This window comes from Natator depressus, chromosome 8, assembly GCF_965152275.1.
Source record: "Natator depressus isolate rNatDep1 chromosome 8, rNatDep2.hap1, whole genome shotgun sequence".
NCBI classification, from domain to species: Eukaryota; Metazoa; Chordata; order Testudines; family Cheloniidae; genus Natator; species Natator depressus.
The window spans coordinates 848247-872159 of record NC_134241.1 but is presented as its reverse complement, the minus strand read 5'-3'; the positions used below and the strand labels follow the sequence as shown (position 1 = coordinate 872159).

Here is a 23913-nt window from a genome sequence, read left to right as displayed (position 1 = left end):
GAGCCCAGCCGCGGAAGGCTGAGTAGCCCCGCGCAGGCGTAAAAGGCGGTGCGTGAGCGTGCACGGAGGCTGCGCTGATTGGCTGACGGGGCGGAATCGCCCCGCCCCTTCGGGGTATACAAGAAACTGGGCGGGCGGGGCCGCGGCCAGAGTCAGTCTGCCCCGCCCGGAGCCGGCGGCGCGAGCAGGTGAGGGGGGGCCGGGCCGGGGCGGGGCGCGGCGCGGCGCGGGGGGGGGGCCGCCCGGCTCGGCTCGGCTCGGCTCGGCCCGGCCCGGCCCGGCCCGGCTCGGCTCTCCGTGGGTCCGGCCCCCGCGCACGTAGCTCCCTCCCCGGCGGCGGCGGGCTGGGGGCGGCGGCCGGGCTCCCGCCGAAGCGGGGCGGTTTGGGGCTCCGGCGCTCCTCCCAGTGAGACGGGCCGGGGGGCTCTGCCCGGGGCCCGCAGCCCCTCCCGGCCCCGCCGTTCCCGAGCCCCCGGCCCCGCACCCCGCTGCGCCCCAGGCCGGCCCCGGCCCTGGCAGTGCCCGGGGGGGCCCGTCGCTGCCCCCCCGGCCTCCCCTCCGGCGGCTGAGGGCGGTTGCGGCTGCTCTCCGGGGTCCTTCTCCTGCTGCTCGGAGGAAGGAGCCTTTTAGTCCTTCCCGCCTGCTGCGCGGCTCTTCCCGGCTGCGTCCGGCCCCGGACTCGGGGCCGCCCCTGGCAGGGCGTCGGAAGACACCTGGGCACGTTCCCGGCCTGCCTGGCCCCGGAGCCAGGTGCGCTGGAGCCGGCAGGAAGCCACCGCTCCGCCTGGGGCGGAGGGCAGCGGGAGCCCTGCGCGCGGGGTGCTGCTTCGCTGGCCGCGGTACCGGGGGCGCTAGCGTCAGAGCAGGGCGGGGATGGCTGCGCAGCTCTTCCAGTGCGGCCGCCCCATCACATCCTCCGCACGGAGCCAAGACTCCCGCTGCAGCCTGTGGCAAAGGGCCCCGCTCAGGCATGTTGTCCTGTTGGCTCAACCCAGGAAGTGGGGAGGGTTCAGGCTCCCCACCTCTTCCTAGCCCCGCACATTCCTCTCCCAGTCCCATGGAGATGGGTTTTAAGCTGCAGCTGAGCTCCTTGGAGGGGAAGGAAGTGGGGCCTGCTGGCGAGGGGGTCTCTGGGGATGGTGGGCTCTGGAGCGGGGGAGCGGATCGGGTCTGAGCCCAGGTGGCTGCTGTTCTGCCCCAAGGCAGCTCCTGTGGGGGTGAGGGATCCCAGCCCAGAGCTGGTTTTGTCTGCTTGCTTTATTGGCCAGCACAGGGAACGTCTGACATGAAGCAATTGCTCTGGAGTATCCCTCCCAGCCCCCAGCCCGGATGAGCAGCCAGAGGAGCATGCTGGTGTCATCTTACATGCCTTATATAGCCTGCAAGCTGCTGGGGAGAGCTTGGGGGAGGGTGGCTGGGATCCTGCCCATCACCTACCCGTGGGGGTGTGGAGCTAGATTTGGGGGCTAAGTCGCCATCCCTTGGTGCTGGCCTCTACCTGGGTTTGGAGGGAGAGGAGAGGCCGGAGGCCTTGCTCCAGCTCCTGCCAGATGAGGTTGGTGGTGACTCCTGGAATTGAGCAGGGTTGGGGCTGGCCCCAGCCCCCTGGCTGGCAGCTGTGTAGGGACAGGCTGTCCTGCAGGGATTCCCTTCCCTGTGCACACTGGCAGATGGGATTGCTCTTCTCAGCTGGCTGCTGGGGTGAAGTGTCTCCCCTGTGTCTGCCAGTGATTGGGGCTAGTGGGTGTCAAGCAGACCCCCTGGCAGTGCTGACTTGCACAACAAAAAGGTTTCCAAACCCTGCTGTCACTGCCAGAGTCCCGAGTAGCTTGTGGCTTGGTGAGTACCATGGGCACCTGGCTGTGTAGGGGCAGTGGCTTTGCAGCTGTGTGCTTGCGGCAGGGGTGTGCGTGGCTGGATATACAACCTGCTCAGTGCCTGTGAGTGATGAGGGGTGGCCCCCTCTGACTCTGGGCCGAATGCTGAGGGAGGGTTGGATCCTCTCCCTGTGATGGCTTGACCTAGCTTGGGATTTTCCCAGTGACACTGCTAGAGGAATCTCCCCCGTGCTCCCCCGGAGTAGCCATGGGGGTAGTGTGTCAGTAGATGGTTGGGACTGGCCCCCAGAGGCAGAGCTGGCCCCAGGAGAGCGCCCTGGCCCCCTTCTCTGCTCTCCTCACTCTTTACTGCCTGAATCTTCTCTTCTAGCTTCAGAAATGAGCAGCATGGACTCCTACAAAGTGATGCTGGATGGGCCGGCGCCCTGGGGATTCAGGCTGCAGGGGGGCAAGGACTTCAACATGCCCCTCTCCATCTCCAGGGTAAGAACTGTGGCAGAAAACCTCTGGCCCAGCCATGCTGTGACTTCCCCCCACTCCCCCCTGGCCTGGAGCTCCTCTCCTGGAGCCTGTTGCCTGGTCTCTTCCCTTTGTGCCTAGGTTCTGGTGTCCTCAACAAGAGCAGTGACTCTGGGCATCCTGCCAGTGGGTCGGGGTCTTGGTGTGGTGGCTTCCATGCCAAGCTGATGCTGAGGGGCTCCTTCGTGCTTGGATGTGAGTCAGTTGCTCCCAGCTGGGCCAGCCTGGTGCTCAGGGGCAGGGTGCTGCTGTGGGATGAACTCTGCCCAGTCTGCCTGGGGTCTGGACTCTCAGCCTGGGGCAGGCCCAGGCCTTGAGACAGCCTGCTGAAGTGCTGTAGGGCGCTGTGCCTGTTCGTTCTCAGCTGCTTCCTGGGGACTGTCCTGCAGAGCCACCTCCTCTCCTGGCTCTTGGCAGTCTCCTTCAGCAGTCTGCCACGGGTCACACTTGGAGAGTCCAGGTGCTCTGCCCTGGGTTCCCTCTCCCAGCCCCTGAGCCCTGGATCTGTACCCAGCAGCATTGGGTGCTGACTTCAGGCTAGCTCCTAGCTGTATGCTTGCCCCACTGGGAGGGTGCTGTGCTGTGTGCAGGAGGGCTGTCTCAGTAACATAGGGCTGCACTAATTCCTGGGCTGGGGATCAGGGGGCTGCCAGTGAATTCCAAGGTGGGTGAGACCACCCCTCTAGAGCCATGTGCTCTGTGCCTTAGAGCCATTGGGGTGGCAGTATCTGGAGGAAACACCTTTGGATATTGGTTCAATTCCTAGTGGCCAGGTGCCCCATCCCACCCTGTTTTGTTGGAAGCCATGAGGAGGCCAAGGACTGCACTCCCCTGTGGCCCAGGCTGGCATGGAGCAGTACAGGGAGCTGACACTGTAATGGCTGCAAATCAGCACCTTGCACAAACTGCACCCCTGCCTTGCCATTCAAGGCTCTTCGGGCCAGCTCCTTGTGCCCAGTCCTTCTGGGTGGGGAGGGGTTCCACAGCCTTGCAAGCTGCCCCCCATGGGGTCCCAGTCCTGCCTAGGCACAGGATGCTCGTGAACTTCTCACTGGATCGTTGGCAGATGGCCCTTGCCGTGGAATTGCCTTATAAGCCTTGGAATGTGCTGCAATGCTGGTGGATGGAGGCTTTCCCAACATGCTGGAGGCAGGAGCAGGCTGTGTGAGGGCTCCCTCCTGCGTATGCCGGACAGCCCGTGTGTACAGCAGCAAGCCTGTTGTCAGGGTGAGGAGGGGTCTCTGACTGGGCCTCTGCTGTCCCAGCCCTGTGGGGAGCTCACCAGCAGCCCACTGGACCCTGTGGGCGCTCAGGAGGCTCCTTGCAGAGACAGCCTCAACTCGTGTTCTAGACCAATGTCTCTTGGCTAGCTGCCTGCACTAAACAGGGCCTGTCTAGGCAGAGGGGTCTGCAGAGGACCAGAGCTGTGCTGCTGTGATGGCCCCTGAGCCCCCTCCCCCCACAGCCCCCCACGCTGTCTGTTCCAAGGGGCCCTATGCTCAGTGGTGAGCACAGCCTGGCTCAGCTCCTCTGAACGCCTGGGGGGAGGGGCCATGCCCTGGGGAGGAGGGTTTCCTGAGCGAGCCCCTGCTGTTCCAAGGGGCCAAAGGGCCACAAAGGCAAAGCTGCAGGGATCTCCTCTTCCAGCCAGCTCGGAGGCTAGTGCCCAGCTTGTGGGCAGCCAGCCCCAGGGTTTGGGTTTGAGCCCTGGAGAGTGGTGCTGATGGAGGTGCAGCTTCCTTCTGGGACATGTTAATCCCAGGCCAGGTGCTGGAGCCAGGCAGGCCAGCTCAGTGCCCCAGACACTGTCTTGGGCAGACTCCCCCGGGCTGGGGGTGTGCTGCTCAGGAAGGCTGGGTAGTGCAGGTGGGTACCATCACAAAGGTCTTGTTTGCTGTCCTGCCAGTGGAAGGGAGAGCCCGGCAGAGCTGACTGCAAGGGACTAATGTAGACGAGACCAGGTACCCCATGATGTGGGTGCAGCTGGCACTATACACCGCCTGTGGGATAAGGAGCAAAATTAATGTGTGGGGGTGGCAGGGGCCAGCTAGACTCTTCTGCAGTCACCAAGAGGCCCCCTTCACTCCAGAACCCCATGCCTTGTGCACGCGGCCCTGGCTCCCCTCATGGGTGGCTGGGTCACCCCCGCCAAGGGCTGCAAGTCTCTGGCGCGGTACTGGGGTCTGTGGCTATCTGAGAGCAGCAGCGAGTGCAAGTGGAGGTTGTGGGGCCCACCTGCAGTTCTGTAGGGACTGGGAACCCCTCCCCCATCATGGATCTGCAGGGTTATGCTGTGGGCCCTGCTTTGCAACAGGCTCTGGGACGAACCCTCCAGTGGCCAGACTCCAGAGCAGGGGTCTCTCCCTCGAGGGGGAGCCTCGTGGCTTCGCTGCCTCCTGAGACTGAACCTCTCTGGGCCTGCAGCCCCTGCTTTGCACCGTGCGCTCTGGGCAGCACCTCCAGCTGAGACGGACCCTGGGGAGACTTGCCTGCTCTTCTGAATTAATGCACCTCCCCTGGCATTGGCAGTGATGTGCACACAGCGCTGTCACAACCGTCGGGTTTGTTAACTGGACATGGCCTAGGGAGTCTAGAGACACAAATGGTAAATCACAGTCTGTTCTGGACAGCCCAGAGCCCAGCCAAGCTGTAGGGAACCCCTCAGTTCAAGCTCCATCTGTCCAAGCTGGGGTCTGACCAAGGAGGTCAGATGGAGGGGGAGCCCTGACTCCTTTCAGCACCCACTACTTATCCCCCATTTCACACCCCTCGGTCCTCTGATCTCAAGCTGGGGGGGTGTGGTGTAGGGGAGTCCATCTCCCTCTGGGTTGTTAGTTGTGAGGTGTCAGTGTCCTGGCCCCTGGATTTGCTGTTGTCTTCTCAACTGACCCTTGGTGTGGGATTAAGGCTGACAGCTGAGGGACACCCTCACCAATGTGTCTCAGCCTGTCCAGAGAGCAAACTGTCCCCTTCCACTCACTGGGGAGCACTGCTGCACTCAGGGGAAACTGAGGCACACACAGGCCTCATAAAAACATTACCAAATATTCCCACTCATCACCCCGGGAAAGGAATTCTTGCCGATGAGGCAGAGCCTCTCTGGAGTGGCTGGCTTGTCACCACAGATGGGTGCACGCAGAGGCATGTGGCCTGGTGGGCAGGTAGAGGAGAGCTACTGAGGTGCTGAAGGCAGCTCCCACCCCTTCTTCTGAGACATCCCTGCTCCTCGCCCTCAATGCTGTAGTGTCGGTACCACCCCAGTGCCCTGCTCCTTCTCACTGGCTGCCAGCTGGCCCAAGAGGTGGCCTCTGCTTGTACTGACAGGTCCTCTCCAGACCAGCTCCATTGGCTAGCTTGGGAGTGAGGCTGAAGCGGAGACTAGAGCAGTGGCCAGGTTCTTCTGTGGCCCCTCAGTGCTGCCTGCTGGCTACCAGCCCCTGTGCCCACTGTCCTTCAGAGTTCCCCTTGCTTGTACCCAGGACTGGTGCTCCTGGGCCAGGGGGACTTTCTCCACCTCTTGTGGAGAAGCATGACCCCCCCTTACCCCACCCTCTGCTGAGCAGCCATTCACCATCCCTGCACAGTGCGTGGTGGTGGTGGGGTGCAGCCCTGGGGCAGGGGCTGAAGATGATGCCCTGGGGGTGCTGATGGCCCAGCCTGTGGGGACCAGAGAACCCCCTCCCCCAGCACTCGTCCCCATGGGCCACGAGGCCTCCAGTGGCCTGGGGTTCGAGGCTTGTCTGGGCTCACTGACTCACCTGCAGCTTGGCTCTGTCAGAGCAGGGGCGACTTCACTCCTTGCAGCGGGTGGGCCCTGGAGCGGGGCTGCTGCACCAGTAGCTGTGGCATGAAGGGAGCTGGCTGCTGCCTCTCCTGACCCAGCCCCTGGGGCCTGCTGGGTCAGCGCTGAAGGGGAGAGGCTGAGGGAGGGGAATAGGGAGCTGAGCACTTGCTTGATGGGCTTTAGTGCTGCAGAGAGGAGGGGGGTGGCTCGTTATGCTCCCCAGTTAATGAACAGGGGCTCTGGTTCCCCTAAGGCCAGATGTGGGTGACTCCACTGACATGGGGGGCAGCAATAAGTGGGTCACAGGCTGGGCTCTGCCTGGTGGCCCCATGCTTATATGGTGCTCGCACTCCATGACGACATCTCCTCCCTCGAGGCAGGTCGGGAGGGTGCCTGAGGTGAGAGGCCAGAGCGTCCTCAGACCTGGGCACTTCTCTGTGTGCATGTGTGCGCTGGGTGAGAGAAGGGAGCAGGTGGGGCCCTCTGGGCTGGCCGCCTCAGCTGTTCCCAGGCAGTGCTAGGGAAGGGAAGGAGAGAGAGGATAAAAATATGCCCTTGCTGTCAGCAGGGTGGGTGTGCCAGGGCCTTGGGACACTCCTGGCACAGCGGTCCCATGACCTAGGTGACTTTCCTGGGCTGGAGAGCCAAGGTGGGGTGGGGGGAGAGAATCCTGGAACTCCTCTACCCCCCCACCATGGTTCATTCAGAACTAGGTGCACGTGGCCATCTTGGGCATCTCCCACGTGGGCAGAGCTGGTCGTGGCTGCAGGTGCAAAGTGCCCTGGGCGCTCAGCATGTGCGGAACGGGGACCCTCTGCCTGGGGAAGGTCATGGAAAGGAGGGGCTGGCAGTGTGGGGAGTGCAGCTGTGTTGGGGAACTCACCCCACTAGGCAGGCAATGGAAGACTAAGACTTCCCCCAGCATTGTAGCCTGGACAGAGTGCCAAGCCTGGCTACCAGGGCCTCCCCTTGCCATGGCCCCTCCAGCACAGCTGTGCTGCATGGGGAGCTTGCTAAAAACTTCCTGCTTGGACTGGAGAGGTGGGAGCTCTGTGTGTAGTTGGAGAGGGTCCTGGCTAGCTTGCCCTGCTCTCAGCAGGAGCAGGGACCTTCCACCTCCCCAGCACAGCCTGGGCTATGCTCTCCCTGAGCCAGCCCAGCCCTGGAGCCAGCTGCTGTCCTGGGCACTGTGGGAGACCCTTCTCCTGTGGCTGGCAGCTGTTTTGCTCTCACCCCAGGCAGCCAAGGCAGGCTTGTGCCTGTGTTGCCCAGCAGGGTCCCTTCCTCGCCACCTTGGAGGTCCTGGAGCTCGAGTGCAGTCTGGTTTCCAAAGCCCTGCATGGGTCTCTCCCAAGCTCCCCCATGGGCTGAGGCTGGAGAGCTCTGAGTGGGGGCTGGGAAGGGCTGGTGGGCGGCTCTGTGACCATTTTGCCCAGGGTTGGGCTGATGCCTATGAGCCACTTCACTGGCCCAGCACAGGCAGCTCCTGTTGGGCTGGGACACGGCTTCCCTCAGAGTGCCCTGACATCCCACTCCTGCCACCAGTGGCCCCAATGCTTACTCCTGGCAGCAGGGGAATGGTGCTGGGGTTTGGACCCCCTGCTCAGGCCGGGCCTGGTGTCCAGTGCAGCACATGGCTCTGCCAGCATGTGGTGTTGTGCAGGAACTGCCCCCTGTGCAGCCTTGAGGGCAGGGCATCCTCTCCTGTCCCTGTGCAGAGAGGGCAAGGGGGGGGAGAGGGGTCTGGTTGGCAGGTGGGATTTTCCAGCCCTTGGTGTGGCACCAGTGGCCTATCTGAGTCCTTTTATGTTCATGTTGAGCTGGACTTGAGGAAATATTTGGTCCGAATGCAGGGCCCGTGAGCTTCCCACCCCAGAGGAGCAGGAATGGCTCCGGGCCGGGTATCGCCGCTTGTCTCCATGCCAGCATGCTGGAGCTGTGATGGGGTCACACTGGGGCAGAAGGGCATGGCGAGTGCTGTGCACCAGCTCCTAGCACCCTGCAGCTGGCAGGCTTGGTGCCCTGGGAGGGGAGCCCCCCCCACCCCCCCGCCCTGCCCATCCGGGCAGCTGAGGCAACAGGAAGGGGAGGGTGTGGCTTGGAGGCTTTTCTGCTGCTGGGCTGAAGGAGTTGCTGCAGAAGCGGGTGGCCGGTCTCATTGCCACAGTGCCTTTCTGAGACACTTGTGCATGCACCCGACTGCCCCACGGTCTCTGGGGCAGGGAGGGAGCGGGGCCTGCTTTAGCGGTGTCCCCCTGTCCTCCACCCTGGCTGTCCGCTGAGCGGAGTGCGCCAGCTCCAGGCTCTGCTCTGGACTCTCGGGGGGAGGCGCTGACCCAGGGGCCCTGCTTTTGGGGGTTTGTGTGACTGCAGCCTGGCTGGTTCTGGGAGCCCCTGCGGGTGAAGCCGGGCTGCTCGCCCGGGCCCTGAGCAGGGCTGGGAGTAGAGGAAATGTTGCCAGTACTGAAGCTGTGTTAATGTCTCCCTGCGCCAGGCTGGGTATTGCAGCCCCATGGCTGGGGATGAGGTAATGTCTCTGCCTGCTGCCGGAGGAAGAGGAATGGGATCAGCACAGCAGGAGAGAAGCTTCCTGGGGTCTGCCTGGCCCCTCCCGCCCAGACACAGCCTAGGAAATGCCTGTGGTTTCCAGTTCTGCGGGGGAGCGAGTGACACATGGGCTGTGTTAGGGAAGGCTCTGACTCACTTCCATGGCCCTCCCCAGGGACCCTGGCCGGCACTATGGCCTCTAGCGCAATGCCTGCCCGCGCTGGGGCTGGTTCCTTTGCTGGGGGGCTGCACTTCCCAGGCAGAGCGCCGGTGGGCCTGCAGGACGGGAGGGTAGGCAGGAGGTGCCTGGTTTTCCCCAGTGAGCCTGACACACACAGCCTCTGCCCTGGGAGCGTGGGACCCTGCAGCTGGCACCAGCTGGGGAAGGTGCATGCCTCCTCCTGCCCTGGCCCTCCCTACAGGCCTAGCGGGGGCGGCAGAGGAGGGGAGAACAGCATGGTGGGCTGGAAGAGACTGAGTCCCCAAAATTTGTTCTGTGGCCTGCCTCCTCTGTTCCTTGTGTGGGGTGGGCGGGGGGATGCAATCGCCCCTCCTCGAGTCACCGGGTTGTGCAGGGAGCCATGAGCGGCCCTTAAGGGAAGGGGCAGCCTGCCCTGGGGTAACGCCTCCAGCCCCTCTGCTGCCCCCTCCCCCGCTGTGTGCAGGGACACCGGTGCTACCGCAGACCTGGAACTGCGCTGCCTCCCTGTCCCTGCCAGCGGAGCGGCACTCAGGCTCCCTGAGAGCAGGCACGAGGGCTGCTAGTGCTAGGCCCAGAGCCAGTGCTGCCCACCCTGGAGGTGGAGCCAAACTCCAGCTTCTCCCAGCCCTGCTGCCCCGACACTTGTTCCCGAACCTCAAAGGTGCGGACGCTTGGCACCTGGGATCCCCAGGGACTGGCTTTTTCTGTTCAGAAAGCTGTGGGCTGTGTGGGTAGCCAGAGGTCTCACCCAGGGGGTGTGACTCGCATCTGCACTGGGCTGGGTACATGCCCCGAACTGACCAGCTGAACACACTAATTGCAGATGTTGCTTGTTCTGTCCATCTGAGGTCTCTGGGTCAGACCACATCCCACAGCCTTAAAACCCTAACACCAGCTTCCCTCTTTGTGCCTGTGGTGAGGGGAAGGTCTTTGTATTCACGTTCCGGAACATGGATGCTTTCGTTAATGGGGGCTTGCAAAGGGGTCTTAAAACCCCCGGGGGTTGTGCTGCAAATACGTAGTCAGTGTATTGAATTCCTGGATCTATGCTTGTTGTGAGGCACCACATGGGTGCCGGAGCTGGGACTTGCAGCTTTCCCTGGGATTTCCAGGGGTGGACAGTTACTCCTGTAAGGAAGGCCTGCTAGCAGAGATGCTCAGAGCAGACTTCAGAGTTGCCTTGGCACTCCATTTTCAACCCGGGTCTCCGGCAGCTCGGGAATCGGGTTGTTACAGCGGCTCTGCTGCTGTGTCAGGAGTGCGGGGTGCAGTGCAGAAAGCTCCTCTCCCATTGAGAGTCCCTCACTGAGAACAGGCTGCAGCAGCCTGTGCTGGGTGTGACAGCCCTGTCAGTTACAGCAGATGTGACGGGCAGGGGCCGGAATTAAGGCTTAGAGCTGTTGAACGAACACTTGGAGGGTTGGCTGAGTCTAGCGGGTTCTTGTCCTGGAGATCCCTGACGGGGCTGTAGGAGGGGAAGCAGCAAGTGCTCAATTCCAGATCCAAAGCAGCCCTCAGAAGCTGGATCCAGGGCCTGCCTAGCCCAATCCCAATGCTGCAGCCTCCCCAGCTGTAGGCATTGCCCTGGTCAGTGTGGAGGTTACATTGGTGGTGGGGGAAGGAGCCCAATCAAGAGCTATGCATTAGCAGCAAGGGCAGGACCAGGAGGCAAAGCAGCCCTGCACCGGACTGAGTAGTGTTGGCAGATGGGCATCTCCTGACATGGTGGAGGGGGCACGGGGTGCGCTGCGAAAGCAGCGCTCTCGGCAGCCCAGATGCATGCCTGTTACCCAGCCCCAAAACATCACCACCTCTGGGGTGGAAGACAGCTGCTGTTAGTGCACAGCCAGGCCCCCGTAGGCCTGGGAATACAGGGCGTTGTGTCCCGCTGGAAGAGTTTGGGGAAGCTGGCCCTGGCTGGCTCCGGAGTTGACAGCCCCCCTCTGGTGCAGTCAGGCTCTGGGCTGGGGAGCGTCGGGGCACTGGGATTGGTGTGCTCAGGGTGTTGGCCGTAGCCGAATCACAGGACTCCTGAAGCACCGTGCCGATAGCATCCCCGAGGGCTGTGGGTGGCTCAGCCCTGCCCTCCCCTCCCCCTGCAGCATCACTTGCTGGTGCTTGGGACTGTCACCCCCAGCAGCACTGCTCCCTGCAGTGCCTATGTCCTTAGCTGCCTCCCTCCCGCACTGTCCCGCTCCCGGGAGCGGCTCTGGCTCTTGGGCCCAGTTTGCGGGGGCTCTTGCCACCCGTCCCAGCAGCTCCCATCGTTCCTGGGGAGTTTGTGCCATGTGATTGACTCTCGGGCTCTGCCCTGCAGCTGACCCCCGGTGGCAAGGCAGCCCAGGCCGGCGTGGGAGTGGGCGACTGGGTGCTGAGCATCGATGGGGAGAACACCAGAAGCATGACTCACATCGAAGCGCAGAACAAGATCCGTGCCTGCGGAGACCAGCTTTCCCTCAGCCTGAGCAGGTAATGCCCACGCTGCTATCTCACCTGGGACAGGGACCCACACAGCCCCCTCCTTAGCCCCCACCCCAATTCCAATGCCCAGGCCCCAAGCCACAGGGGTGGACTGCCTCACTCAGAGCCTCCAGGTTTGTCCCCCACCCCACAGAGCCCATAAAGAGCCAATGCTTGGTTTGGCAGAGGGGTCTGGCTGGGCCTGGGTTGAGGAGGGGGAAGAGCCCAATCTGAGACAGGTGTGGTCTATTCACCTCAGCTCCATATGTTTTCCTGCAGAGTCCAGTGCCTCCTGGGGAAGCCACACAAGGTATGTGCTGCTCTTATCCCCATGGGCGCCAGCTCTGCCTTGTGGCGGGTAGGGCTAGGGGTCCCCGTTGCTTTGATGGCAGAACTTGTCTGTGGGCCCTTTCTGGAGGCTCTGGAATTAGCCCCAGGCTGCTCTTGGAGGGCACCAGGTGCTGGGGTTCCCGTGGCAAAGGCATGGTTGGCTGTGGGTCAGGGCAGATGCCAGTCACCCCACTCCAGAATGTAGGAGGGGTGTAACTGGGCACTGAGACCTCTGACACCTCCCTCCAAAAGACCCTCCACAGCAGGTCAATGGGCATCCCACAGGTGCCTGGCCATGCATCTCCCAGTGCAGATCATAGAATCATCGAATATCAGGGTTGGAAGGGACCTCAGGCGGTCATCTAGTCCAACCCTCTGCTCAAAGCAGGACCAATCCCCAATTTTTGCCCCGATCCCTAAATGGCCCCCTCAAGGATTGAACTCACAACCCTGGGTTTAGCAGGCCAGTGCTCAAACCACTGAGCTATCACTCCTCCCAGATCCTGCTGGGAACCAGGGCTTTGGTCTTATCTTGCAGGGGCTGGCTCAAAGTGCCGTCCCTCTGAGAGATGGGGGCAGGCAGGGCTGGACCCAGCCATGAAGCTGCCTCTCACTTTCAGTATTTGCACACTGCCTTGGAGTTTCCCTGGCACTGGGCTGGGTGGCTTCTGGGGGGCAGGGCACTGGTGCATGGTGTGAGCAGGTATCGTAGTGCAGCGCATTAGCAGTCTGCCTGTCCCACGGGCCCTGCATCTGAGTGAGTTTGGCCAGGTGTCTCAATCCTTGTCACTAATTCTTTTCAGCTTGCTATTGTTCCCCTCACCCCCATCCGGACCCAGTTCCTGGGCTCACAGCTTCCCTTCATCCCCCAGGGCATGGTGCTGTTGTGTGCCCCTTACTGGGTGCCAGGTGGGCACATAGCAGCACCTGCTAGAGCCCAGAAGCAGCTGGTGGCTGAGTGCCACCACAGAGCGCTCTAAGGTGCCAGAGGCTGTCACCCTTGGACACCCCTGTGAGGCCAGGCATGGGCCTGGCTTTCTAGCATGGCTGCTCCACGGGGCTGCCAGGTGCTTCTCGCATGCTGCCTGATGTGCAAGCCTGTGTGCTGTGTTTTGTCTCCCGCTCAGGATTCATTCCCCTGCTCTCAGCCCCCGAAATATAACTTCGTTCCTAGTACCACCCTCAACAAAACGGCACGGCCCTTCGGGGCCAGTCCCACGCCCAACTCGCTGCCTGGGCTGGTGACGAAACCTGTGACGTACTCGGCCCCCGCGCCCGCCTGCACCCCCCAGCACAATGGGTATGTTGCTGTCCATCACGCTGCACTGCAGGCCGGGCCTGGTCGCTCCCTCCCGGAGGCCCTGCCTGCGTCTGGCCGTGCTGTGCCCTTGCATGTCGGATGTCTCGTGTGCATGCGGTGAGAGCCCCGCGAGCCAGGGCTGCTCGCTGGAGGGGCACCCCCTCTGGGGAGCAGCACCCAAAGCTGTGGGCCGCATCTACAGGGCTGGTGTTTCAGTGACCCCTGGTGGCTGGTTCCAGTATTGAACTGCAAAAAGCAGCAGCACCCCCCACCCCCTTCCGCACACCTAGTTCACGCAGAGACTGGCTGACCTGCCTCGCTGGCCCTGCGCTCCTCCCTCTCCCCTTGCTGATGTGGGCTGGGCTCTCTTTGGGAGGGGCCATGTGGGTTCTGGCTTCCAGACCTCTCTGAGGAGCCTTGGGGCATGTTCAGCAGAGCCCAGCCTGGAGCCTTCCTGCCAGCTAACTCTGGGCTATTGCTGGTGTCCCCTGCACCTGGCCAGCTGCTGGCAGGGTACCTGGGACTCCCCAGGCGTGGGCTCTCCTGCCCATCTGGGCAGGGCGGCGGCTGGGCAGTGGAGCCGCAGGCTGGGCTGACCCCACCCCGAGAGGGGACAGGCTGTTCTGTTGAGCTTGGCGGCGTTTTTGTGCCGCCTCCACCAGCGAGTGCCTGGCCGGTCTCTCCTGGGCATGCTGAGCGTGGGGGTCCCCACGGCTGAGCTGCCAGAGCTGGTGTGGGGAGCTCTGGGGGCCCCTGAGCGTGGCCCTCATCTCTGCACTGTGCAGTTACTTCGCCAAGCTGGGATCCTTTCCCGTGTTCCACAGGGAGCCTGGGCTGCAGAAAGCTAGCTGGCCGGCCAGCCCCTCCCTATCTGAGAGCAGCCTAATGCTGGGGCCCTGACCCAGCCTGGAGGAGCGTGGCTGGGGAGCGCCCTTGGACTAGGTGCCACAGAGAACCCCCTTGCCAGGTCTGGTCTCTAGCGGGGGATGTGCTGTGATCTACTGCTGACTCTGCCCTCTGGGGCACCCTCTCCTCTGGCCTGCTCTGGGGCAGACGGCCGCCAGAGCTGGCCCGGGTGGGGTCTGGGTGTAGGGAGGGTTGGACCCCTCTGTCTCGCTCTGCATGTTTCTCTTGTGGGTGCAGTGGGTCTAATCTCTTTCTTCCCTCCTTTCCTCTTCTCCCTCTCTCTCCTCCCCGACTCTGCAGGTGCAGAACCCTGACAAGTCAGTAAGCCTTTTTCCTCTGCTCCTAATCCCCTGCATGCCCTGCCCCTCCCCTCCCCCCAGAACGCTGGGCTGGCGAGCACCCACATGCCCCTCCATCGTTGGGCTCGTGCCCACTCCCCTCTGGTCTCTAGAACCATCTTGCTGCCTTGCTGTGTTCCTCCTCTCTGCTTGGGGAGGTGCCTGTGGCCCGCTGGGGGGAGGAGCGGGACCTATGGGCTGTGTTCCCCTATAGCCATCCCCTCCCCCAGGCATGGCTCGGGAGCCCTTGGTTCAGCCCCAAGTGCCATGCTGGGGTGTGGCTGGGCGCTGGCCCTGTGCAGGGGGAGGGGTCCTGGCCGAGGGGGTTGCTCCTTGCCCAAAGGACGAGATTTCAGGCCCAGCTTGAGTGCTGGGGGCAGTGAACTGTAGCTAAGGGGAACATCCCTATCCAGCAACCTCACATACTGCCTGGGCTCAGCCTGCTGCCCTCCCCAGAGCTGGTGCCCAGGCGAATGGCTTTGACCTTGAGTGGGGAGCTGACATGGAGCCAGGCAGAGCAGCTGCCTCCTCTGGGAGCATGGTGCTGGCTCAGGGGAGGGCCTGGCTGGGGCAGTCACAGGGCAGGGGGCTTTCTGGCCACTGCTGGCTTTGGGATCCTGATGCTGTTCAACCCCTCCGCAGCCAGGGGCAGGGGTCTGCAGAGAGCAGCTGGGTGTCACTGGCCGGTGGCTGTGGGGGCAGGAGGGTATCCCTGCCCAGGCATGTGCTCTGTAACCTGCGGGCAGTGGAGCAGCCTGTGCCCTGGAGAGCTCATGGCCCACCATGGAGCAGGCTCTTGGGGCTCGGCTCCCTCAGCACCATGGCTGCCAGCAGAGCCTTTCCCTGGTCCCGTGGGGGCTCACTCGGCTCTTCTTCCATGCTGGGATTGTCGCCTGACTCACTCATGCTCTTATTGCCTCTCTCCTGGCCCCAGGGTCGGTGCCAGCCCCAGCCCACCAGAGGGGAAAACTCAGCCCCGTGGAGACCTGGGCCACTCCTATGTGGAGGATGAGTAAGGGGGGGGAAATCTGTGTCTGTTGCTAGTTGGCATGTTGTGCTGTTGTGTTCCTGGGCCCTGAGCTGCTTGCCCCCAAGGGAAGGTGTCAGCGGGCTGCCAGGCCAGCAAGGAGGCACGCACAGGGATGTGGCTCGTGTCTGAGTGGTGCGTTGGGGGTGCTGTGCCCCGGGGGGTGGGGTGCCCCAACCCCTGTTGTGGGTTACCGTGTGGGAGGGACACTCGGGGTTTTGCTGGCAGGCCCTCCCTGTCCTGCGTGATGTGGGGTGTGCCGTGCGCACTGGCTGAGCGCCCTGCCCTTCTGTCTGCGCACAGGCACGCTCTGCGGCTAATGAGCCCCCCAGTCGGCCTGCCCAATGACTCCAGCAAAAAGCGGCTGATTGAGGATACGGAGGACTGGCAGCCTCGTACTGGCACCACCCAGTCCCGCTCCTTCCGCATCCTGGCCCAGCTCACGGGCACAGAGTTCAGTAAGTGCCTCCCTCAGGGTCCTGGCACGTGCGGGCTGATGGACAGGACACCAGGCGTGGGTTGGCCAGCAGCCCTCCTCTGACGCTGGGACTGGACAGGCCTGGCATCCTTCTTGGCCGGGGGCCTTGGGGTGGCTGGTGGCCTGCAGGGCACGGAGTAGGCGGTCTCCCTGCAGAGCTGGTGCAGATGGCTCTTGGGCAGCCCACTCCCAGCAGCGTGCCAGGTATTTTTCCCACTGTGTGCTCTGTGGGCTTGCCCCAGACCAGTCCCTGCTGCTCACGGAGTCTGGCTGACTCCGCGGGCGCCTTGTGTTGCCTCAGTCTAGCCCTTGCAGCGCAGCTGGCTGGGGCAGGAGCGGCTCGCAGGCTCCGCGGGAGCCAGTTGCTGGGGCCAAGAGATGGTGCTTGTGCGCTTCCTCCTTCCCCCCTCAGGGCGTCTCCAACTGTTACTCTCTCTTCTCTCCTGCTGCTCTCAGTGCAAGATCCAGATGATGAGCATGTTAGAAAAGCCAGGTAAGGACTGTGGGCACTAGGGTTTCCGCATGGGTGCCTGTCTGGGGGTGTCCCTGCTGCCCTGGACTCTGCCACTCCTGGCCTTGAGGTTAAACCAGCCTCCCTGCTGGCAGGCCACTGGCCTGGCCTTTGCCATCTGCAGGCCCTTGTGCTGCCTTTAGCCTCTGCTGGAGGGGCTGGTCGGGGGTCCTGGCGCTCGCCCTCCCCGGTTGGTTGCATGATGTCATGTGGCTGCTCTTTCTTGTCCTGATTTCAGCCGATGGAGCCTCTTCCTCCCTCTGGCGCTAACCTCTCCTCCTCCTCCCCCTCTCTGTCCATCTCCTTCCTTCCTTCCTTTCAGAGAAAAGTTTGTCACTGAGCTGCAGAGCCCCCGCTACACTGGCCTTCGTGACTGGCACCACCAGCGCTCCGCTGTCTCTCTGAACGTGAAATCCTGAGCAGCGCCTGGCCTTGTGCTGGGAGCCTGCACCTCTCTGCCCTGGGCTGGCTCGGCCACATCACATGTGTTTGCCTGGGGAGGGGCATCCACCTTGCTCCTGAACGTACCTAGCTGGGAACTCCTTGTGCCGTGCTGTGCGGTCTGCTCTGCCTGGGCTGGGGAGGGCCGGCCCGGGGCAGGAAGCGTTGTGTGGCACTGTGCAGGGTGGGATGGAGGCTGTCCGCGTCAGGGCCCTGATCTCGGACCCCCTAAGCCGCCCACTCCCCAGGGGAGTGGAGGGACTCCACTGCTGCGCGTCCTTGCCCTGTCATGCCAGGCTTCCCCAAGAGCCCCAGCCCCTGGGGTGGCTGCAGTGCCCTTGCTCTGCCCAGCTAGGCAACGGGAGCTGGGACTGCTGCCTGCAGTGTCCCCTGGGCCTGTGTTCCCACGGTGAGCCTGCGGCAGCGAGGCCAGCTGCGTCCTGTTCCCATGAGCTGCCCAGGCTGCCGTTCCCAGATGCCCTCTGGCTGTGCTCATGGTGTGAGGGCCTGGCTAGCACCCAGCAGGCTGCCCTGGGCCAGGGGCTGCTGTCCTGTCCTGCCCTGCCCATCGCTGGGGCTGTGTCCTAGCTCCATCAGGCTGGGGGCTGACAGCAGAGCTCACGCCGGTCTGGGGAAGGACTGCAGTACCTGGGCCCCTCCTGCCATGTGTTCCTCCCCCAAGCCTGGTAACAAGGTCTGAGCGGGGTGGCCTGTCCTCTCCCTTTCAATGCCCATGGGCTAAGCTAGGTTCCTGTCGCCGCTGTCTCCTTGCCTACCAAGCCTAGACGGGGACCTTAGGCTGGAGGGTGGGTCTAGACTGAACGTCCCTCTTTCTGGCCCGGCAGGGGTGACCTGGTGCATGGCGGGTGGCCAAGGGCTCTGGGAGCAAGGCCCCTGGGTTCTGTGCCATGGTGCTGGCCCCTCAGAGCCCGTTGCCTTGCTGTGACAGGCTCGCAGTGCGCCCAAGTGCCAATGTGATGTGACCTCGATGGGCTGAGTGGTGCCTCCCCTGGGCTGGCTGAGCCCCCTGCTGGGGAGTGGCCTGGCCTGGCCATGTGGGCTGGGGCTGGGCCCTGGGTCTGCCCAGCACAGCTGCTTGCTGGACCCTTCTGTAGTAAAATAAAGATTCCTGTTCTTGTAACTGGCTCCTAGTCGTCTTTGCTGCCAGGAGGGCGCCACCAGGGCACCAGCTGCCAGCTCTGCAGGGGTGGCCTGGGGCGCCCCGGGGCCTGCAGCCCAGCATAATGCTGTGCCAGCTCCAGGGCTGAGCTGTAGCAGCTGGGGCAACCAGCTCTGCTTTGCTGTCTGCAGAGCCTGGCTGCCTTCCCCTAGTGCTGGCCCCTGACCTGCAGCAAACCCAGCTCCAGTGCATCATGTAGCTTTGTAGGCTGCTGTCCACGGACTCCTCTGGGTTGCTGGCACCGGTCCCCCAAGGGTGGGCATTGCTGCAGGCTGGGGAACAGGGCTCCTGGCTTTTCCACTCCTGCTTGGTGTAAGACACAGCTCCAGCAGCCAGTGCTGCCTTTGGCCCTCAGGGAGGGGCTGAACCCAGCTGGGCCTGGGCCTGGGGATTGGCCACTGTGGGCTGGCTTGAGAGGCCCTGGATCCTGGAGTGAGAGGTGAGGAAGGGGTGGCACTGAGCTGTTCCCCCCCCCCCCCCCCCGTTGCCTTCCCCAGGCCAAAGCTGAGAGCTGCAAGGCCAAACTGTCAGCTGGGGGCGAGCTCGCTGGCCCCCCTGGAAGGACCTGTGCGTTCTGCTCATCCCTTGCTGGGGTGGGGTGTGTGGCTGCTGGTGCCTCCCATCACCCCCGGCATCTCCCAGCAGGGCTGCAGCCAGCTGGTCTGCCCTTTCAGGCATCTTGCTGGTGATATGTCTATGTGTGGGCATCCTGCTAGCTAGGTGCCTGGGGTTAGGGGGATGTCCGGGGACAGGGGATGTTGGGTTTGCCAACAGGGAGGAAGAAACTGGAGTCCAAGAACAACTGCTTTGTGGGGGGCTGGACCTAATGGGTAGAGCAGCCAGTGGGCTGCTGCCACCTTGGGCTCCTTCTCCGTACCCGCTGGAGCAGCAGGGCCTGTGAGGAGGCAGGACTGGGCTATGGCTACCCCAGGGTGAGTGTCGGACTCCCCCAGAAGTGTGTGTGTGTGGGGGGGGGGGTTGACCCCCAGGGTGAGCTGGCAGGCTGGTCCTCCTACAACCATGGGGACTCAGCGTGGCTGCTCAGGGCACCAGCCGTTCCAGGGTCCGTCCTGAGGGTTCCTCACGTGCCTTGGCTCCTGCTCCTTGCCCACTGTCCATTGGGCCTGGGATGTGAGCAGGAAGTGCCCCAGCTCTGCGATACTGGGTCATTGACTAACCAAACCAGCCACCAGGGGGTGCTGCCGCACAGCAGGAGGGGGTGCCTGGCCTGAGCAGCGGGGGCTTTGCCCCTGCTGGGGTAGGAGGGAGCCAGGCCCTGGGCTCCTGCCCCATCCAGGCCTGTGGGCAGCTGGCGCCTCCTGTGGGCAGGGGTGGGTGATGGCCAGCTGGCAGCTGCATTAACGAGTTGTTCTGTAGCCAGGTGTCTGGGCTGGACCTGTCTTCGGTGACTGTGCTGAAGGTGGAGCCTGATCACGGTAAGCAGGGGGTGCTGGGGATGGGCACTGCATGGTGCCATCTCTCCCAGCTGTGGGGCAGAGGGAGCCCTTGGTGACCCAGCAGGGTGCATGAAGGGGGGTCGCGGGGCTGGGGGGCCTGTTTCCAGGCTCCGCCCAGGCTAGCAGAGTGCAGCTGTTGAGGGCTCTGCGGGTTTGTATCACCTGAGAATCCCTCTGGGGCCTATTGCAGGTTCTGCAGCCCCCAGGGCCCCAGCTGCTCCAGGCCCTGCCAGCCGCCCGCCCTGGGCTGTGGATCCTTCTTTTGCTGAGCGCTATGCCCCCGACAAGACCAGCACCGTGCTGAGCAAGCACAGCCAGCCAGCCATGCCCACGCCCATGCAGAACCGCAGCTCCATTGTCCAGGCCGCGCAGCAGCCCCCCGAGGGCACCAGCAAAACCCCCATCTGCTACCAGTGCAACAAGGTCATCAGGTGAGTGGGGTGGGCCCCTCCGCCTAGCCCCATCTCTGCCCCGCGCAGGGCTGCTGGTCTCCTGGGAGTGGCCCGGCAGCTCCCCCTTCCTGAGGGAGGAATGAACCCGCTGGGCCGTGGGGGGCAGCTGGCTCCTGTCGTGCTCGGAGCCATCCTGTCCAGCAGATGCACATGCTAACTCCTCCCCTCCCCTGCGTCCAGGGGACGCTACCTGGTGGCCCTGGGGCATTACTACCACCCGGAGGAGTTCGCGTGCTGCCAGTGCAGGAAGGGGCTGGATGAGGGGGGCTTCTTCGAGGAGGGGGGCTCGGTCTTCTGCCCCAAGTGCTACGACATGCGCTACGCTCCCAGCTGTGCCAAGTGCAAGAAGAAGATTGGTGGGGTGAGTCGCTGCTGAGTGTCTGCTGTGGAGCCCTCCCGCATCAGAGCCCCAGTGGTGGCGGGGGGGGCTCTGGGGCTGGGCTGGCAGGTTGGGCAGGGCAGGGGGCGGGGTCAGTGGGTGGTGGGGTGGGGCCGGCAGGCTGGGCGGGGTGGGGCAGGGGGTGGGGCCAGTGGGCAGGTCAGGGGGCGGGGCTGGTGGGCTGGGCAGGTCAGGGGGCGGGGCAGGGGGCGGGGCCAGCGGGCTGGGCGGCTGATGGCGGTGTCCCTTGCCCAGGAGATCATGCACGCTCTGAAGATGACCTGGCACGTGCAGTGCTTCACCTGCGCCGCCTGCAGAACTCCCATCCGCAACCGCGCCTTCTACATGGAGGAGGGGCAGCCCTACTGCGAGAGAGGTAGGGGGCGCCCTGCCCCTGACCCGCCCCAGGGGTGCTGGGACTGCGGCTGCCCCCTGCTCCCATGGGCTCCGCGGCAGCCTGTCCCCCATGGCCTCGCTGTGGGGCTGAGCGCTGCGTGGGGCGGGAGAGGAAGCTGTGGCCACTGGTTACTGCTCCAGCCCCCGGGCTGCCCCCAGCGTTGCCAAGGACTCTCTGAGCAGCTGCTGCCAGGGCCGAGGGCAGGAGTCGAGCAGCCAGCACCTGAGCCAGATGCCCTGCGGTTCCTGCCCTGGCAAACACGGGGGGCACCCTTCCCCCACAGGGACCCCCCATCCTCTGCTGGCCTGGCCTGGCCTCTGAGATGGCTGCTGGGCAGTGCCAGAGCTCCCAGGTTGCCATGGTGATGACAGTGCAGTACCTACATCAAAGCAGAGTGCTGCACGGCATCCTGGGAAATGGGGGTCCCCCATTCTGCAGACACTGGCTTTCCTGCAGTATTCCCCTGGGGGGGCAAGGGGCTCTTGGAGATGGGATTGGCTGTGCCAGCCCTCGGCAGCAGCTGCAGCGAAATCCCCTTGGCAAAGCGAGTGGGGCCGGGGGGCAGCCGCACACGCAGACCGAGGGGAAGCACACATGGGGACGCGCTCCTGGCTCCCGTGGCCCCTTCAGCAAACCTGGTCTCAGGGCTGGAGGCTGGCTCAGGAAAGAGCCAGGGCTGGGCTGGCAGAAGGCCATGGGTTGGGACTGAGGGGCGCTGGCGGAGCTGTTACAATGGGGCAGGGGATGGCCACCCACTGAGCATTGGCCCAGTTAGAGCCAGGCACAAATAAAAATGCTTCCCCCCCGCCTCCCCTCCCGGCAAAGCAATCTCAGGACTGCCCCATCAGTCCCTGTCCTGCTCTCCCAGGGGGGTGCTCTGGGGAGCCCCATCTCAGCCCGCTCTCTCCCCAGACTACGAGAAGATGTTCGGCACAAAATGCCGTGGCTGCGACTTCAAGATTGATGCTGGTGACCGGTTCCTGGAGGCACTGGGGTTCAGCTGGCATGACACCTGCTTCGTCTGTGCGGTAAGATCAGCAGGGCAGCCCCTCGCTATTGCTCACCCTGACTCGATGGGGCTGGCCCTGGCCAATAAGGGCCTAAGCCCCTGCTGGGGAGGGCTCTTCGCTGGCAGTGGTGTGAGCAGGATTGGCTGCACCTGGTCTGTGTTGGGGAGCAGCTCTGGCTGCCCTGGGCCTCTGACCACGTGCCCTGTGCCCCCCAGAGTGCTGGGGCAGGTCTGTGCCAGGCATGGGCAGTGTAATGGGGTTTGGGGGGAAAGAGTGTGTGGATGGGGTGTTGCAGAGGGAGAGCTGGTCTTTCCCTGTTGACTGCCTGCTCTCTCCTCAGATCTGCCAGGTCAGCCTGGAAGGGAAGACGTTCTACTCCAAGAAGGACAAACCCCTCTGCAAGAGCCATGCCTTCTCCCATGTGTAAGGGGAGGCTCCAGCTGCCACACCGCACACGTTGGCCCTGCACGCATCTCTGTCTGCTCCTTCTCTCTTGCTCCATGGGGCCCCAGGGAGAAGGGGTTGGAGCCACCCCTCCCTCTGCCGCCTCTGGCCTGGGCAGCACCTTGCTCTGGCCTACCTTAGAGGCAAAGCTGAGCCTGCTACTCTTGACCCTCAATGGCCTGTCTTCTCTCTGGACTATGTGCCCCCTGCCCCTCTGGTGCTCTCAGCTGGGCCTGCAGGGGAACCAGGCTCTTCTGGGGCTGCCTGTCCCCTTCCTTCTGTACCCACAACCAGCTGAGCCAGGCACCTCGCCTGGGGGCTAGACCTATCCCATGCTGAGCCCAAAGGTGGGAGAGGCTTGCTGGAGCAGGGCTGCTGTGACCCTAAGAGGTGACCAGCCTGGGTGCCAGCTGGATCTATCCTTCCCACCCCCTGGCCCATGCCTGGGACTAGTGCCTCTCACCTGGCCAGGCTGCTAGCTGGCTGGAAGCTGTGGTGTGGATGAGGGAATCCTGCAGGGTTGCTCTGTTTCCCCCTTACCAGGGGCCATGGCTCAGCATCTCCCTGGCCTTGCTGCAAGCCCCCAGGCTCACTGTGCAGGGAGCCCTTGCTTCATGGGCAGGACACAAGTACAGTCCCTGAGCCCAGGCCTGCTTGGTGCCTGCTCTTGGTTGTCCTGGAAGGAGCTAGTCCACACCAGCCACATGGCCACAGCAAAAACTACTGGCCTTGTTCCCTGCTGCCATGCAGCTGCTATCCTGCCTGAACCACACGCCTATCCTGGCCCCACAGCCCCATGCTGGGCCTGTGCTGAGAGGTGGGGTGGGTCTCTGCTCCTGGGCTACCCAGTGCCCTCGGTGAAGGCTTTTCCCAGCTCCAGCCCTACCGTGTCCCAGGCTGAGGCAGACTTGCTGCCCCTGTGGGACTGACCTGGACTCTGCAAACGGGGAGGTGAGGGGAAGCTGAAACCCGTCTGGAAGAGGAAGCCCTTCACCCTGCCTGCAGAAGCTGCTACTTCACTGGTGGGGCTGCGGGGCAAGGAGCTGGGCCCTCTACGAAACAGGCATCGACGGGCCATGACCTGGGAAATGAGTTTGCTGGCAGCTTGGCCGCCTTGCCCAGAGCTGCCCTGCCTGTGTGGGGCAGTGCTTGGTGTAGCCACAGTGCTTTTAGTGCCTTAATAAACACGTCTCTGACAAGTGTCGGCTGCCCCGGAGCCTGTAGTTATTGTAGAGCATGGGGCAGGGCCCATGTTCCTTTCAGAGTCCCTCCCCGAGCATTTTGCTGAAGGTTTCTGTTGCTTTCCTGGTGGAAATTGCCACCCATCCTCCCTGCTGCCTTGTCCTGAGCCAGGCAGGACCTAGACCCTCTGCTGAGCATGAGATGCTGCAGGGGAGGACAATCACCCGCTGCTGAGTCCCAGGGGGTGTCTGCCGCCAGGGCTCAGCCCTCTGGCTCGGTGGCACCTTGAAGCGGCTTGGAGCCAAACAAATCCAGGCTTTCAGAGCGGCCCTTCATGCAGCAGCTACCCCAGGGAGCAGAGGAGGGGAAAGGCCCTAGGGGACTGGGAAGAGCCGTTTGCTAAAGGGGTAAAACCAAGAAGTCTGGCTGGGCAGCAGCAGCAAAATGGGGGAAAGGGGTTGCTGGTTCCCCAAGTGCAAAAGGAGCAATTCAGGCTGAGGCTGTAGCTGAGAAGCTGAATGATTCCTTTGCGTGAGTTCCCCCCTGAGGATGGTGGAGACACCTCCCTCCCACCTGCTCTTTCCTGGCAGCAAAGGGAGCGAGGTGTCGGACAAAGAGAGGCCGGAACAAACTGATCGTTTAAAATGCAATAAGTCACCAGGCCCCCGCGGCTGGGTCCAAGCCAACCATTCGGAGAGTGTAAGCATGAATTAGCAGAGCTGCTGCTCCCA

General features: G+C 63.4%; 1 protein-coding gene across 7 annotated transcripts; it reads left to right on the top strand.

The window, feature by feature from the left end:
* Positions 1–119: 119 nt before the first annotated feature.
* PDLIM7 (PDZ and LIM domain 7) lies at positions 120–23199 on the top strand. Of its 7 annotated transcripts, none has more exons than XM_074960121.1 (15): positions 120–188; positions 2209–2321; positions 11208–11359; positions 11630–11660; positions 12808–12980; positions 14187–14207; positions 15159–15236; positions 15555–15709; positions 16186–16222; positions 19239–19297; positions 19509–19749; positions 19951–20131; positions 20405–20525; positions 21415–21574; positions 21897–23199. In XM_074960121.1, exons 2-15 carry the CDS (start codon positions 2217–2219, stop codon positions 22321–22323), a joined length of 1941 nt encoding a protein of 646 aa, XP_074816222.1. In that variant the 5' UTR covers positions 120–188; positions 2209–2216; the 3' UTR covers positions 22324–23199. The 7 variants fall into 7 exon arrangements, 6 of the variants coding, with proteins under 6 accessions (XP_074816222.1, XP_074816228.1, XP_074816224.1 ...); XM_074960127.1 differs by having other exon boundaries at positions 21459–21574; positions 21897–22134; XM_074960123.1 differs by lacking the exon at positions 12808–12980 and having other exon boundaries at positions 14187–14203.
* Positions 23200–23913: the final 714 nt, after the last annotated feature.